The sequence below is a fragment of the Argentina silus genome, assembly GCF_951799395.1.
Source record: "Argentina silus genome assembly, chromosome: X".
Taxonomy (NCBI): Eukaryota; Metazoa; Chordata; class Actinopteri; order Argentiniformes; family Argentinidae; genus Argentina; species Argentina silus.
In genome coordinates, this window is record NC_139653.1 from 3,257,331 (window position 1) to 3,271,060 (window position 13,730).

At 37.9% G+C, this 13,730-nt stretch overlaps 1 protein-coding gene across 1 annotated transcript; it reads right to left on the reverse strand.

Annotated features, from left to right (window-relative positions):
* Positions 1-2,585: 2,585 nt before the first annotated feature.
* On the reverse strand, positions 2,586-11,430 carry LOC310823545 (poly(rC)-binding protein 3; the record flags this gene model as incomplete). The annotated part of the gene is made up of 12 exons (XM_083696416.1): positions 2,586-2,937; positions 3,322-3,491; positions 3,667-3,719; positions 4,810-4,885; positions 5,315-5,356; positions 6,038-6,127; positions 6,349-6,477; positions 6,867-6,998; positions 7,147-7,263; positions 11,012-11,044; positions 11,138-11,161; positions 11,353-11,430. 12 exons carry the CDS (start codon positions 11,428-11,430, stop codon positions 2,586-2,588), a joined length of 1,296 nt encoding a protein of 431 aa, XP_083552542.1.
* Between the last annotated feature and the right edge of the window lie 2,300 nt (positions 11,431-13,730).

Genomic DNA, 13,730 nt, shown 5'->3' on the forward strand with positions numbered 1-13,730 from the left:
GAAAATGGTGAGCTTGCACTTGACCACTAGGTGGGGTATGGTTACAGAGTAGGCTCAACATGAGCATGTGTGAAATTATCACCTTCATTTAAAACCCTCATTTTAGGACTTTTTGAGAAAGCAAACGTAATTGTGCTAGTAAGAGAAGAGGATATAACTGTAATTATGTAGGGTAACAGCACAGGAACTAAAAGTAGGCCTACAGTACAAGAAAAGGAATTTCCTGAAATATGGGATAGGATAAGTATAGATAATGAGTATGTGATAAAGACTATGGAAATTGGCACACACACACACACACACACACACACACACACACACACACACACACACACACACACACACACACACACACATTCTTCATAAACTTTGTAATTTGATCACTGTCTTACCTGCATTCTCATTGCCTGAAAAAAGCTATGAAACAATCACAATCATAACAATCCACACAACACCACGCCCTCCCCATTAGGGGAAATCATTAATATAGCATTAGCAAGAGGCTGTGAGCTCACAACTGCCCATGGCATACTGCAGAGATGCACCACTGCTGGCTGTCACTACTGTACACATCCCTAGCTGTCATTACTGTTTCCATCCCTATTATTTATTGATTATCTCCAACAGCATTTTAGCCCCGAAAGTGGAAATCGACATGCAAACAGGCTAAGAGCCCTGTGCTCTTAGGGGTTTGGATTGTGGATTTCAAAGTCTATAAAGCTCTGTAATCGAAAAAAGGTAGTTTAATATATGCAGTACCAGGGTTCATTCCAGATGAAGAGGGCTGGCTGAGAAACAGGGAGAGGCTACAGTATACTTAGGAGTATGCTTGAATAGGCAACCAGAGGCTAAGTTGTTCCTGCATTACCTGTGAGGATATTTCAATGTGTTGAATATGTACTTGATGTTTTGGGTCACACCAAGTTCACCTCAAATTTTCATTAAAGAAATAAGTTTGCTCCATACCTGTTGCTGTAGACCTGTTTGTGCCAGAGTTCAACAGTTGTTATGCCCATACACAACTCAGATACAAACAAAACAATTATTTACTTAATTCTACTATTTATTCTCATAGATAAGCAATTATTATTTTAGGGGCATCTCAAAGATTGAATTGGACAATGAACAACTTTACATTACAATATGTATGAACACGAGTGCAGTGGCATCAATGGATTTAATTTAAAGTGAAACTGTTGTTATTGTGTTTTTGTTCTTAGTTAAACTACTTAAATCTATTGAATCTGTAGACCTATGGTACCTATGGTGGACATTAAATAGCATGTCGGAAAAACTCTTATGATAAGTGATAAATTAAAAGAACTTACAATAAGTCTTACAACCCCTTATCCTTACAATTGTGTCAAACAGCTCTGTAAAATTGTACCCAAAGGAATTCAAGCTATAAATAGTAATTGGTTTCTAGAGCAAGGTACAAGACTTAAATAACCCAGACTTTTGTACCTAATAAATTATTGACAAAGAATCTAGCAATATGGAAATATATCTGTGCTGTGCACTCAAACAGTAGAGATTTAATTAAGATAATGACTGACCATACCATACCGCATTTGAATTGAGACTTCATTTGAAATGTAACAATATCTACAAGCATGTGAATTCTTTGATTTTGCTGTGCAATCGAAAGGAAAAAAATACCCATAAAAAGCTCTGTTTATTTCAAAGTTATTTTGTATGTGACAAATATAACACATTGGGAGAGCTCATCAACAAGACTGAGGCTAGACCCTAACTAAAAACAACTACAAACATAAACATACATTTATTACAATATACAGCATCAACCACAGGACACAGAGTGCAGAAGAGAGAATGAATTGGATTGGATTGCTGAATCATATTAAGAGAAAATCAACTACTGTAGCAAAAGAAACACTAGGCCAGTCCCACACAAGATTGTGTTTTGTGTATTGTGTGGAGTCAAATCCACACGAATCCAATGTCTTTAGGATAATCCCATCAGAACTGCAACTGTGCAACGATACTACAGAACACCCAAGCCTGTTACCAGTGATGAGAGCCTATTGGAGGAAAGTAGGAAACATGACAGAGGGACAGAGGAGTGGAACAATGCTTGTTAAAAGAAACTTCACAGTTGTAACGCTATAAACCAACCCTCTGAATAGTCTACAGCAGGTTCAGCATCACTCAGTGTATGATACTGGCTTCCTTCTAAAAAAAGTATTATTGGTACACTATTTACAATAATACAAAACAAAGTATACATCTGACAAAAGTGATTTTGCTTAACACGCCACAAGAGTAACACATCTTGTATACCTCAACAAAACAAAAGCCAACACATGAAGAGGATCACATGTGTCTATGCAGCTTATAAGCCTATAAAATGTATGTTTAGGTTTACATGAAGACCGTACAGTAGGTACAGTGGTTTTACTTATAGTTAAAAACAATTGTGTTGTATTAATAAGTAGCTGAGTGTGAGAACTTGTGTTCATCAACAATTGCCCTTATTAATCAGACATTTTGCTGATTCACTTTTCATGAATGACTTCATAAACACAATATTGACAAGACCTGAAAAGCTATTCTTAAGTCATAAATCAATATGGGGCAAACTTCTGCCGGTCAGATTTTTTGATCCCAGCAGTTTGGATCTTAGCGGTGTAAGGGGATAGGCCTTGTGCTAGGCCTGAGGCTGGGTGGACAGCCATCATAGGCAGAGTTTTCATGCCAAGCAGACTGGAAACAGGGACAGCATAGTGCGGGGTGGGGATGGTGGAAAAGGTTGAGGGAGAGTGGACATTAATGGTGGCGGGGGCTTGAGTGGTGGCAGCCAGGACAGCCATGGAGGTAGGTGTAGAGACAGTAGGAGCAGATTGAGAGAAGGCCATGTTGAGGTCAACTTGGGTCACAGTGGAAGCAGTCTGCATACTGTATTTAGCCATCTCTAAGCTGCAAACAAATACAGGGAGGAGAGCATTTTTGAGAGGATGGGATGAGACAAGGTAGGGTTCAGTAAATGAGTTAAGGGGAAGACAAATCAAAAGAAGAGGGAAGAAAGAGGGAGGTACGACATGGGAGGAGGGTAAGAAAAAGGAAGAAAAAAATAATCAAAGAAGGAATGTCATGAGTTAAAAGCAGAGACAATAAGATAACAAGGGTTTTCATGTTTTCAGGAGTATGGATTGGTGGATTGTGTGTAAGTAAGCCCCACAGGTTTCAGATTAGATATGGTACTTTTAGTTACAACAACAGTGTGTGATTGGCTATCCCATCTCTATCATGGGGAACCCAATAGGTCATAACTGACATTCCACAGTAATTAGGTGGTCTTACCTGGCGTTGATGAGGTACTGTGCCACACTGATGCTGGTCGGGGAGCCTGTGATCGTGACTTGGCGCATGGCAGATCCATCTGTGGTGCTGCCTATTTTGATGTGAGCTCCAGATACCTGGCGAATCTCATTGATCTTGCTGCCTTGTCTACCAATTATGCAGCCAATAAACTGAAAAGAGATATGGAAGATATGTTGATTATACAGTAAAGACACCCCCACCCTTACTTTGCCCCTCCAAAAAGACATTTAATCCGAGGCACTTACAGTACTTAGAGCAGAACAATTGGTGTGTTACAACAGTGTGATTTAGATGATGTACATTGTCTGGTGTAGACAGACTTACATCATTGGGTATTGCCATCTCCTGAGAACTTGTAGGGACAGAGGCCTCAAATCCTGCAGAATAAGATATGGAATGATAACTTAAATGTACATTTACACTTACACTGAAAGGCATCAGAGGTGCATGTTATGCACATTATGATGTCTGAGACACCCCATAGGGCATTCATCAGGTGTCTGATTACTGTACTTGTATTTGATTTACACATCAGTGAAGGCTGTTGGAAGTAGAAATTGGAGGACAGGCTCATTGTAATACATGGAATGGAATGAGGAATGGTATTAAACACTTGATATCATTCCTTATTCCATTCCGTGCATTACAATGAGCCCGTCCCCCAAATTTCTACCTTCAATAGCCTCCCCTAGTACACATTTAAACATGAAACTGTAACCCAAGATCATAAAAGAAGTGACAAATCTTTGAATAAATTAAATGATATTAGAACCAATAAACATTGGCATTACAATCAGTAAGTCTATCATTTGAATTATATTCCAAAAAAGTATTATTTTGGAAAATGTCGCTTTTACTTTTCTTGCGTCAAGGCTGGGTATATATGAATCCCTTCTGGTTGAATGTGTGTTTTGTTTTTTTATCCTGGTTTGTTGTGGAACACATGGGATGGTTTACAGTACAGTACAGTAGGTCAGGGATGGTATGGGGATGTTAGACATGGAGGAGAGATGTTGCAGAGGTCAAGGAGAGGGGTTTGTAAGATGAGGATCTGTTTTGGAGCAGGTAAGGCAAAATATCAGTGAGTTGGTACACTCTGATAGCCACTGTGGCACTTATACAGATTCTCATATTGCACATGTGCACTGTTTTTACAGTAATTGATCTACGTTGTACACTGTTATGTGTATTTTGTGTCTGTATAACTTAGACATAAACAGATGAAAATCTCAATGTGTCTTCTCTGGTTAAGTGAAGGATAATAATAATAATAATAATAATAATAATAATAATAATAATACCAGTATAAACATAAACATACCAGTAAATGTGTAATACAACATTATATAAAATATACTGTATATAAAAAAGTCACTGAAGCTGAGGAAGGTGTTTTAATGATGCCATGAGCGCAGGAGGACAGAGAGAGGGATAGATGGACTTCCCCAGGGAGCCTTGGGTACGTACCAGGGAAGGTAGGATTGCTCTGCCCAAGGGAAGGGAAGGGGATATGCTGCATAGCCAACTGGTGAAGCTTGGTCAACTGCAGGGTAGGAAGGAAGTTAGAACTAACCAATCAACACTGGATTATTTTGGAGGAGCTGACAGCTACAATACAGAGCCAATCTGAAGTTAAAACACAGAGTTTCATATATTGCATCCGTTTGGATAAGAATTTGACGTTTTTTAATCATATTCATGCGGGCTTATCTTTGTAATAATTGGATTTTGCCAATAGTTCATGTGGTATTTCTATGAGAAAGAGGGGCTACATGATTTTAATGGTCCCGATTTTCGCCCACAATCTTTTTAAAGAATGCAAACTGCTATGTTAGTATAAGTAATAGTAGTATGTACAGAAGTGACTATGATACAGGGTAGTGTTAAGGTTTAGGAGGGCATAATGGTGGAAGGTGTTGGGCAGGAGTGGGTAACTGGGATAGGTGGTATGTGATCAGACAACTACACTTACATCTTGATGTGGAAAAGCATACTGCCCTTGTATTGTGAACGCCTACAAAACAAAGTGGGAAACAAGAGGGTGTGGGTGTTAATATGACTGTTTACACAAGTGCTCTGTTCTCCCTGTTTGATTATATTCTAAATGGCGTACCTTAGGTCTTCTAATAAATTAGGACGTAAATGTACCATAGCTTCCTTTAGCCTTATTAGCGACTGCTTTACTCACATCCCAGCATCCTCTACAACTATGTCCCACATTCCCATAGCTTTTAACAACATCAATATTTTCGATCTACCTCATTTCATTTTTTATTTGTTTTATGTTTATTGTAGGGACATAAGGGGTTGTTAGGCATGATGTCACATGGCAAGACATGACAACAGTTTAAAAAGGCCATATTGTATTTGACATGTCCACTATTGATGCATATCAGAGTACTGATCACTTGAAACAGTAAAAATGCTTGTTAATGTTAATGTGTGTTGTGTAAGCTCTGACCAGAGGCTCTGACCAAGTCATATGTCTGCAGCAACAATTATATTTCCCCTGGTCGGTCACTCATTATTACATGCAGATGCTACCCTCTAGTGGTGGTAATATGCTCTGATCGTTGTTTAGCTGGATGAATGCTTTGATAAATGTAAATCATGTTTAAGAATGTCTTTATCAGAATAGCATTTTTTTTTTTACATTTTGGTACACATTGCTATTGAAATTGGTAGGCCTACTCACTGGTTGGGAGTGTTGTTGTGCTAACATGGCATGGTTTCCTCCCTGTGTGGACTTTGGACGATATGGAACAGTTGCTCCTTTAGGTGGTGACTGGAGACACAAGCGTGCAAAACAACAAACATGATTGTCAGGACAACTGCATTATTATCAGCTGCAAGAAGTGCTATGTAGCCTACTGTTCTTTAGATGACTTGGATGTTAATTTGACCATTTTGTAATCAAATTATATAGTGTGTCCCATATATCAATATAATATGAGAATCGGTAACTCTATCTGTGTATCTCTGATAGAGCAGGTAAAAGTGCCTTGCCTCCAGCATGACAGAGCAGATGTGTCTCACACACTGAGTAATGGCCAGAGGAGTGCCTGAGATAGTAACAGCTCTCTCTGTGGAGTCCGGCAGCATGTCTCCTGCCACCTGCACCTGCGCCCCTGTGGTCTTAATAGCAGACAAAATGGGAGAAAAAAGAGAACCCATTACTTGCCTTCCGATATTCAAATGTACAAAATGACATGACTAATGTCTGTCATGCCTGTCAAAATAAATATTTAATTCCATTATTTGGAGATTACAACTCCCCATTCTTAAGGGGAATAAACATGTTTGAGTGAGCATGTTTGTAGTCTCACTTGACCAGATTTACAGGTACTGTCTACTGAGCAGTTGTAGAGGACACTCAGGACACACTGTACTGTGGTTGATGTTTCTGACAGAGTATAGTTAGGCGATGAATAGGTTGCAATGGATTAATCAAATGAATTCCCTCATGACCTTTGTCAAGAGACCCAGAATCAAAACTTGAGATGATTTTTGTTGCCAAATCCTACCTCTCGGATCTCCTTGATCTTGGACCCCCCTTTGCCTATCAACGAGCCACACTGACTTCCTGGAAACACAAGACGGAGTGTCACTGGTGGCTTGCTTGTCACTGTGCTGTTGGTCATAGCGGCAGTAATGTCCTGGAACAGAGCACAAGAACATGGTTAACCATTGAGTCAATTAAGTGTCATTTTGCGTCATGTAAGTGTATCTCAAGTCAGGATTCTGCCCAAAGTGAGAGAATGAGTTTGGGTATTACTGCCAGAGCCTTTACAGTGCTGTAGTTACCTCCTCAAACTTCTCTGCGATCATGGAAAATGCTCTGAAGATTCCCTCTGTTGGCCCTGTGATGGTAACAATCCTCTCTGGAGAGGATCCCTCTGAAATGTTAATGCGAGCCCCACTCTGGAAACACATACAAGTATGGCGTTTTAATACATTTGATCTGTCACATGAAACGAAAACATATTCATAGGATGTTTTTCTGAACCGCATAATAAATCTTTAACACTAACATATTGCATAATTAGTGTGCTTGGGAAGCAACACACTCTTGTAATCCTCCATACTTATTATTACAATCTTTGTAGGCTACTATTCTTCCAAGGGTTTCTACTCCTACATGTTTTCAGCTAGATACACCAAACCAACTCCATCTACTTATTATAATTAGAACATTTTTACACATGAGGGTCCATTCTCATTTCCTTGCGCACCATCTCATGCACGCGAATCTATGCTTTATGTGTCAGTACGCGCCATCGTGCCAACTGCGCATTCTCATATGATATTTTACGTGCAAAATCTCCATGTCCCCTGCGCTCTGGAGAGGCTGCATTAAGTCCAGCAACGCTATTGGCGAAATTGAGTCTTTTGCTATCAGCATTTTATCAATGATGGTTGATTCAACAGTAGGCTATTCAGGTAATGTAACATTGCTGATGTCACAGTCATTTGTTGAAGTGACACTGGAAATAATTGAAAAAACATATAGCAGTATTGAAACAGCAAAAAGCATCGCAACCCTTATCTGTGGTAGTACGTTTCACTTTTTAGTGGTCTCGGTCATTTGATAGGATCAGTTGATCAAATAACCTACATTTATATCATTTCCAATGTATCGTCATTGCTTAGCAATTAGAAAGTATGGCCTCGTTGATGTAGAGAATCCGGTCCAAGAATAACAGAATACATACAGTTCCAAGTTGTATTGTTATATTATGTACTGGGATACAGGAGAGTTTATGACAGTAGCCTACAACTAGAAAAATAATTTCCAGAAGAAACTTTGTGGACTTGCAAAGTCTTATTTTGGTAGTGGAAAAGGTTTAAAGATGTTTCGGTAGATAGATAGATTTGCTGGGTAGTTTAAAGAAAGTGTCAGTCTTATTATGGTAGTGGATAAAGTTAGAGAGTTTGGTTGGTTGGATGGATGTTACATAGATAGATAGACAGGATGAGCCAGGGGTACTTCAGTGGAGTGGGTAGACAGTTGGTTGGTTGAGTTGATTCGTGGTAGAGTTGATTCGTTAACCGGATGAGAGTTTTTGGAGTTGCAAAAAGTTTAATGGTTAAAAAAGTTGAATGTGTATCATAAAGCTTTTATCACAGTTGACGACGATTTTCTGGGTAGATGAAAGAAAGTGACATAGGTTGGTTAGGTTGGTTGATTGGATGGATGGATGGATGGATGGATGGATGGATAGATGAAAGAGAGGATGGATAGATGGGAGCGGGGAGGTATAGAAAGATCAAAACAATGAAGAGGTTAATCAGTATAGGTTATACTGAGTGAAGCAGTTGTGGTGAAAGGATGATGCTTGGTAGTTGAAAGGGTAGATAGATATAAGGTTGGAAAGATAGTGGAATGGGTAGAGAGTTGGTTGGTTGAGATGAGAGTTTTTGGAGTTACAAAAAGCTTAATAGTTTAAAAAAGTTTAACAGATTTTCTGGGCAGTTGAAAGAGAGTGAGACAGGTTGGTTAGGTTGGTTGGTTGGTTGATTGGATGGATAAATGGATAGATGAAAGAGAGAATGGATGGATGGATGAGAGAGGGGAGGTATAGAAAGATCAAAATAATTAAGAGGTTAATAAGTATGGGTTATACTGAGAGAAGCTGTAGGGACTTGTGAAAGGAAGAAAGGATGATGCTAGGTATATATATATATATATATATATATATATATATATATATATATATATATATATATAATAGCTATATATATATAAGGTTGGAAAGTTAGAAGGTTAGACAGATAGTATGTAAGAAGGTCATAGATAGATAGATAGATAGATAGATAGATAGATAGATAGATAGATAGATAGATAGATAGATAGATAGATAGATAGATAGATAGATACCATGTTAACTGGATGAGAGGTTTTGGAGTTACAAAAAGCTTAATAGTTTTAAAAGTTGAATATGTATCAAAAAGCTTTCATCAGAGATGGTAATTTGTATTTTTTGGCACATTTAACAGTTGAAATGGTGTAATTGCTTAAAAGGTGTAAGATCAGCAATGGTTCAGAAATTGCATCTTTTGGTTTCCTTAAACCTCCATGTTAAAAAGTGCACTTTCAAGTTTGTATAGGTTAAAAAGTTGAATTGGTATCAAAACCAAAAGTCATAGCAACATGAGTTACACCTCTCTGCATGTTTTAAAGTTGGATTGGTGTGAATACTGTAGCTTAAAAGAAGAAGAATTGGAATAATAATAATAATAAGTATGTCAAATAACTTAAGCAAATAGCTGAAGCAAGCCCACCTAATAAGTATGTCGAAGAACAATAGTTGGAATTACTGAAGCAAGCCCACTAATAAGTATGATCGATAAAAATAGTTGGAATTGCTGAAGCAAGCCCACTAATTAAATTCTTACGCGTAAACTCTCCTCTTCGCAAGAACACGCAAGCAGGAAGTTGTGCTCTATTGTGGATATTAGAACTGCTGTGTTGCGATCATTGAGGCGCAGCCAATGGAAGTACATTTTAAACATGTTTGATGACTGTTTTACCAATGTTACTTTTGGGAACAAATGTTACAATCTTTGTAAACACTTGAGTGCTCTATGACAATTCTGACAGACAATCTTACCTTGGCAATATTTCCACATTTTCCACTCCAAAGCAGGTGGGCTATGGCAAAGAACAGGCTATTTAGTTGTTATTTAAAGCCTGATCGTAATGATGAATTCCAGTTTTTTAGTTTTTACCTTTCTGAAGGACTGCCTTAAAAATAAAGGTTTTATAGCCATATGACAATCTTCAGATAAATCTATCTTGATTTGAACTCAGAGATCATTTCTGTTGGCCACCAGAGGGGCGTGATTTTGAGGCTAAGGGTGTGATTTTCCAAGTGCATAAACTCTGGATGCCTATTTTGTGAGGCGCGCACCACTAGTGCTCATTCTCTTGCCTTGTAATTCCTACAGTATGTCCTATGGCTATAAAACCAATATTTATGGAAAATTATGAATAATCATTATCATAGGCTATACACTACAACTACATAGCCTTAGGTTACTTGCCATACCTGTTTTGGCGTGGAATTAGATTAGGGGAGAATAATTCGCCAAGTTTGCCACATGAAACTTTTGATTCATTGTGCTTGAGGGGGGGTCTAGAAAGCAGTGTGAAATGTTTGGGTCCTCTCTATCATTTCAAAAAACTATACGATCTGAGATGATCTAAACAACAGGCAGAGTATGCTCGCAAATGGATGCTTTCTTACATCAATACACCATGTCTGCTGTCCATGGTGCTTATATTGCGTTGCTAAATCAGTGGTGGAAACTTGAGCTGAAGGTCAGAATTGTCATTGAGCACTCAATTGTTTTCAAAGATTTGAACATTTGTTCCTGAATGTAATATGTTAGCCTTATGTATTATGCTAATCCTGGACCAGATTCCCTCCATTAGCAAGGCCATTCTTTCTAATTGCTAAGCAATAATGATGATATGTTACTTGAAAATCTCAAAGATATATACCTAACTATCTCACTATGTCAACCTTTTCCACTACCTAGACTTTTAGACAGCTGGCCAAGCACATTCTTCAGAAATGTTCATTTTCTAGTTTGTACTGAAATAGGTATTTCACTGTAAATGTATTATCAAAAAATGTTAATTACAGTGGTATCAAATTTTACTTACCTCTTCTCTCATCTTTTTGACAGTTTCCCCTTTCTGTAATAAATCAGAAACTGTGAGAACATGAAACACAAGGAATAAATACACATTTAAAATGAAAACTTGTTTTGTACATATAAATCAACTTACCTTTCCAATTATGCTGCCCACTTCCTGTGAACGAAGACACCAAAGACATTATATTATATGACATATAATATAAATACATATGAATACATACTGAGAAAAGAAAATGCCTTCAGTCGATCTCTTGATTTAATTGGAACATTCGGAATGTGATCTAATAAAATTGTATAATATTATGGAGGATGGATGTTGTTTTGAGGTGTCTTTTCGTTTTTTACCTTTCCGTGCATGAGAAGCCGTAATGTGAGAGTCACATTTAGTCCCAGCTCTGAGGTCCCTTCCTCCTTATCAGACATCGTCACACTTAGCAAAGGTCTAGACAGTCCTACACTTCATACAAAACACACTGTGGATACAAAAAGGGACCAATTCAGTCACATTTATCAAAATAGAATGAGAATATAACACAAAAGCCTGTTCTAATGATTTGGTAACCAACACTTCATGGAGTCAATATAACAATATAAATCAATAACATTATGTTGGAGAGCTTTTCCAAAATAAATAAATTAAACAATAAATTAAAAAATTTCCTTGTGGTGAATACCCTTTTCTTTGATTTTGGTTACAAAGAACACATCAACATACTGTACTGTACTTAATGTTACCTATATGCAGCACATCAAATAGTTGCAATATTTTGCTTTCTTCTCATCCCTCTAATGTGAAGCTGATCATTATCATTATCCCCCTTTTGGGATATGCTTTGGAACTTTGGGCAAGGTAATTTAAGTCTGTAAATGTCACAGCACCACTGTGAAAGTCCCCTGGATATTAGTAACACCCCTGATGGTGCCCGGTATGCTTAGTTTGTAGGGTCCTTTGTATGTAACTTATGACATTATTTTGTACTATTCCTTCAGACATATCAAGACTTTAAATGGGACATTCTCAATGGCTGGTGGAGGTAGAAGAATAAGAAACTTCAAATGGAATGGAATGAAGAATGGTCAAACACGTTACAAAATAATGTTACAAAATAACGTTACAACATAATGTAATCAGTTACATACAAGGGACCCTACAAATTAACCTTACAGATGACCTTCAGGGACATAATTTACATACTCGGAACATCACAAATATTCCTAGAATGTCCTGTAACATTCAGGACCTTTGATAGACTTAAGGGAAACGTTAGCAAATGTTGCGACAACGTTCCTTGCTAGTTGTAAAATAAGGTCTACCCCTGGTGTGATCTTCACATGGTGTTGCCTCATTAGTTCAGGCTAAATAGAACTTGTGTGATTCTCTTTGATAAGATGAGATACAAAAGGAGCTACTTGTGTCCTACAGGGCTGAAGATCAAGTGATGTCTGTGTGACTGTCTCTAATAATATCCTGGTAATATTACAGTGAAGGAGCACAATGTTCCACTGTTCATATGTCTCATTCATCATATTTGCACACAGCCACAATGGAATATCTTGAGAATAACACAGACAGAGGTAGACAGACTCAACCCGAAGAGTACTCCTTTATTATGTTGAGTATGAATGGGTAGAAGTAAATATTCCTTCCCAACGCAATCTAGATTTCAATCCAATACTCCCCAAGGCAGATCATGCTCTACTTAGCAACATAGGATACATACATTGATGCGTGACCTTTGACCAAAATCTTATACTTACATACACCAATGGATGAAGGCAACTCTTTGTTGCCATCCCACACCTAAAAGAGCGGGTAAACAAATATTTGAAAAACAGGGAGTCATCTACGAGAGAGATTGACCAAAGAGGTTTATCACCATGATCCCACAGCATATGACAATTACATTACAATCAATTCAACATTAATTCAAATTCATCAATAGAATTTGACGGTCCTCAACATATTGTGTGTGGGCAAGGAGAAGCAAAGCCCTCTGAGAACTAGGAACCTAGGTCAATTAACAGCAAGCAATGTAAACCCACATACTCCTTTGTTGACAATTACCAGACAAAGAGCAGAAGCGTAGCTAATGTAGAAAATGATATTGATAAACTAAAGTGTTGTTGAGGAGCAGCTAAGTATGCAGCCTGGAAAGGGTCATTCCCTTCTCTGTGTCATCAAGCTACAGTAAATGCATCAAACCAACAGCAACATCACAGCCTTAATCCTATAGGCCAGGATTTGTTTGGTTAATGCTAAGACCCTTTTGACCCATTTCTGTCACTTCTAGCATGTCAGCACCCACTCAAGACCACAGAACAACATACTAATAATGAACAACAGTCATAAACATGATTTTACAGATTATCTAATCCAATCCTTCATACCTGCCTTACATCAATAAAACCAAAAAATGAACAGCGACAAAAGATGTTTATAAAACTAAGTATAAACCAAGTGGAATAATATTTCAGTGAATATTTCAGCCAACACATGTTCTCCTAACTAACTTCATATGTTGAGAACAATATGAGAAAATGTTGTTTGATCTTCCTGAAAAAGTAGATACTCATGAAATATTCATTGCAGTATAAGCTATCAACATATAGATCGACTTTGTTCAGAGAGTGTTGTGTGTCTCCGGCCCCTACTAGCACATTACAAGGCCTAATTGATGCTGTGTTTCATCAGAATATAGTCAATTATTTCTCCCACAACAAAA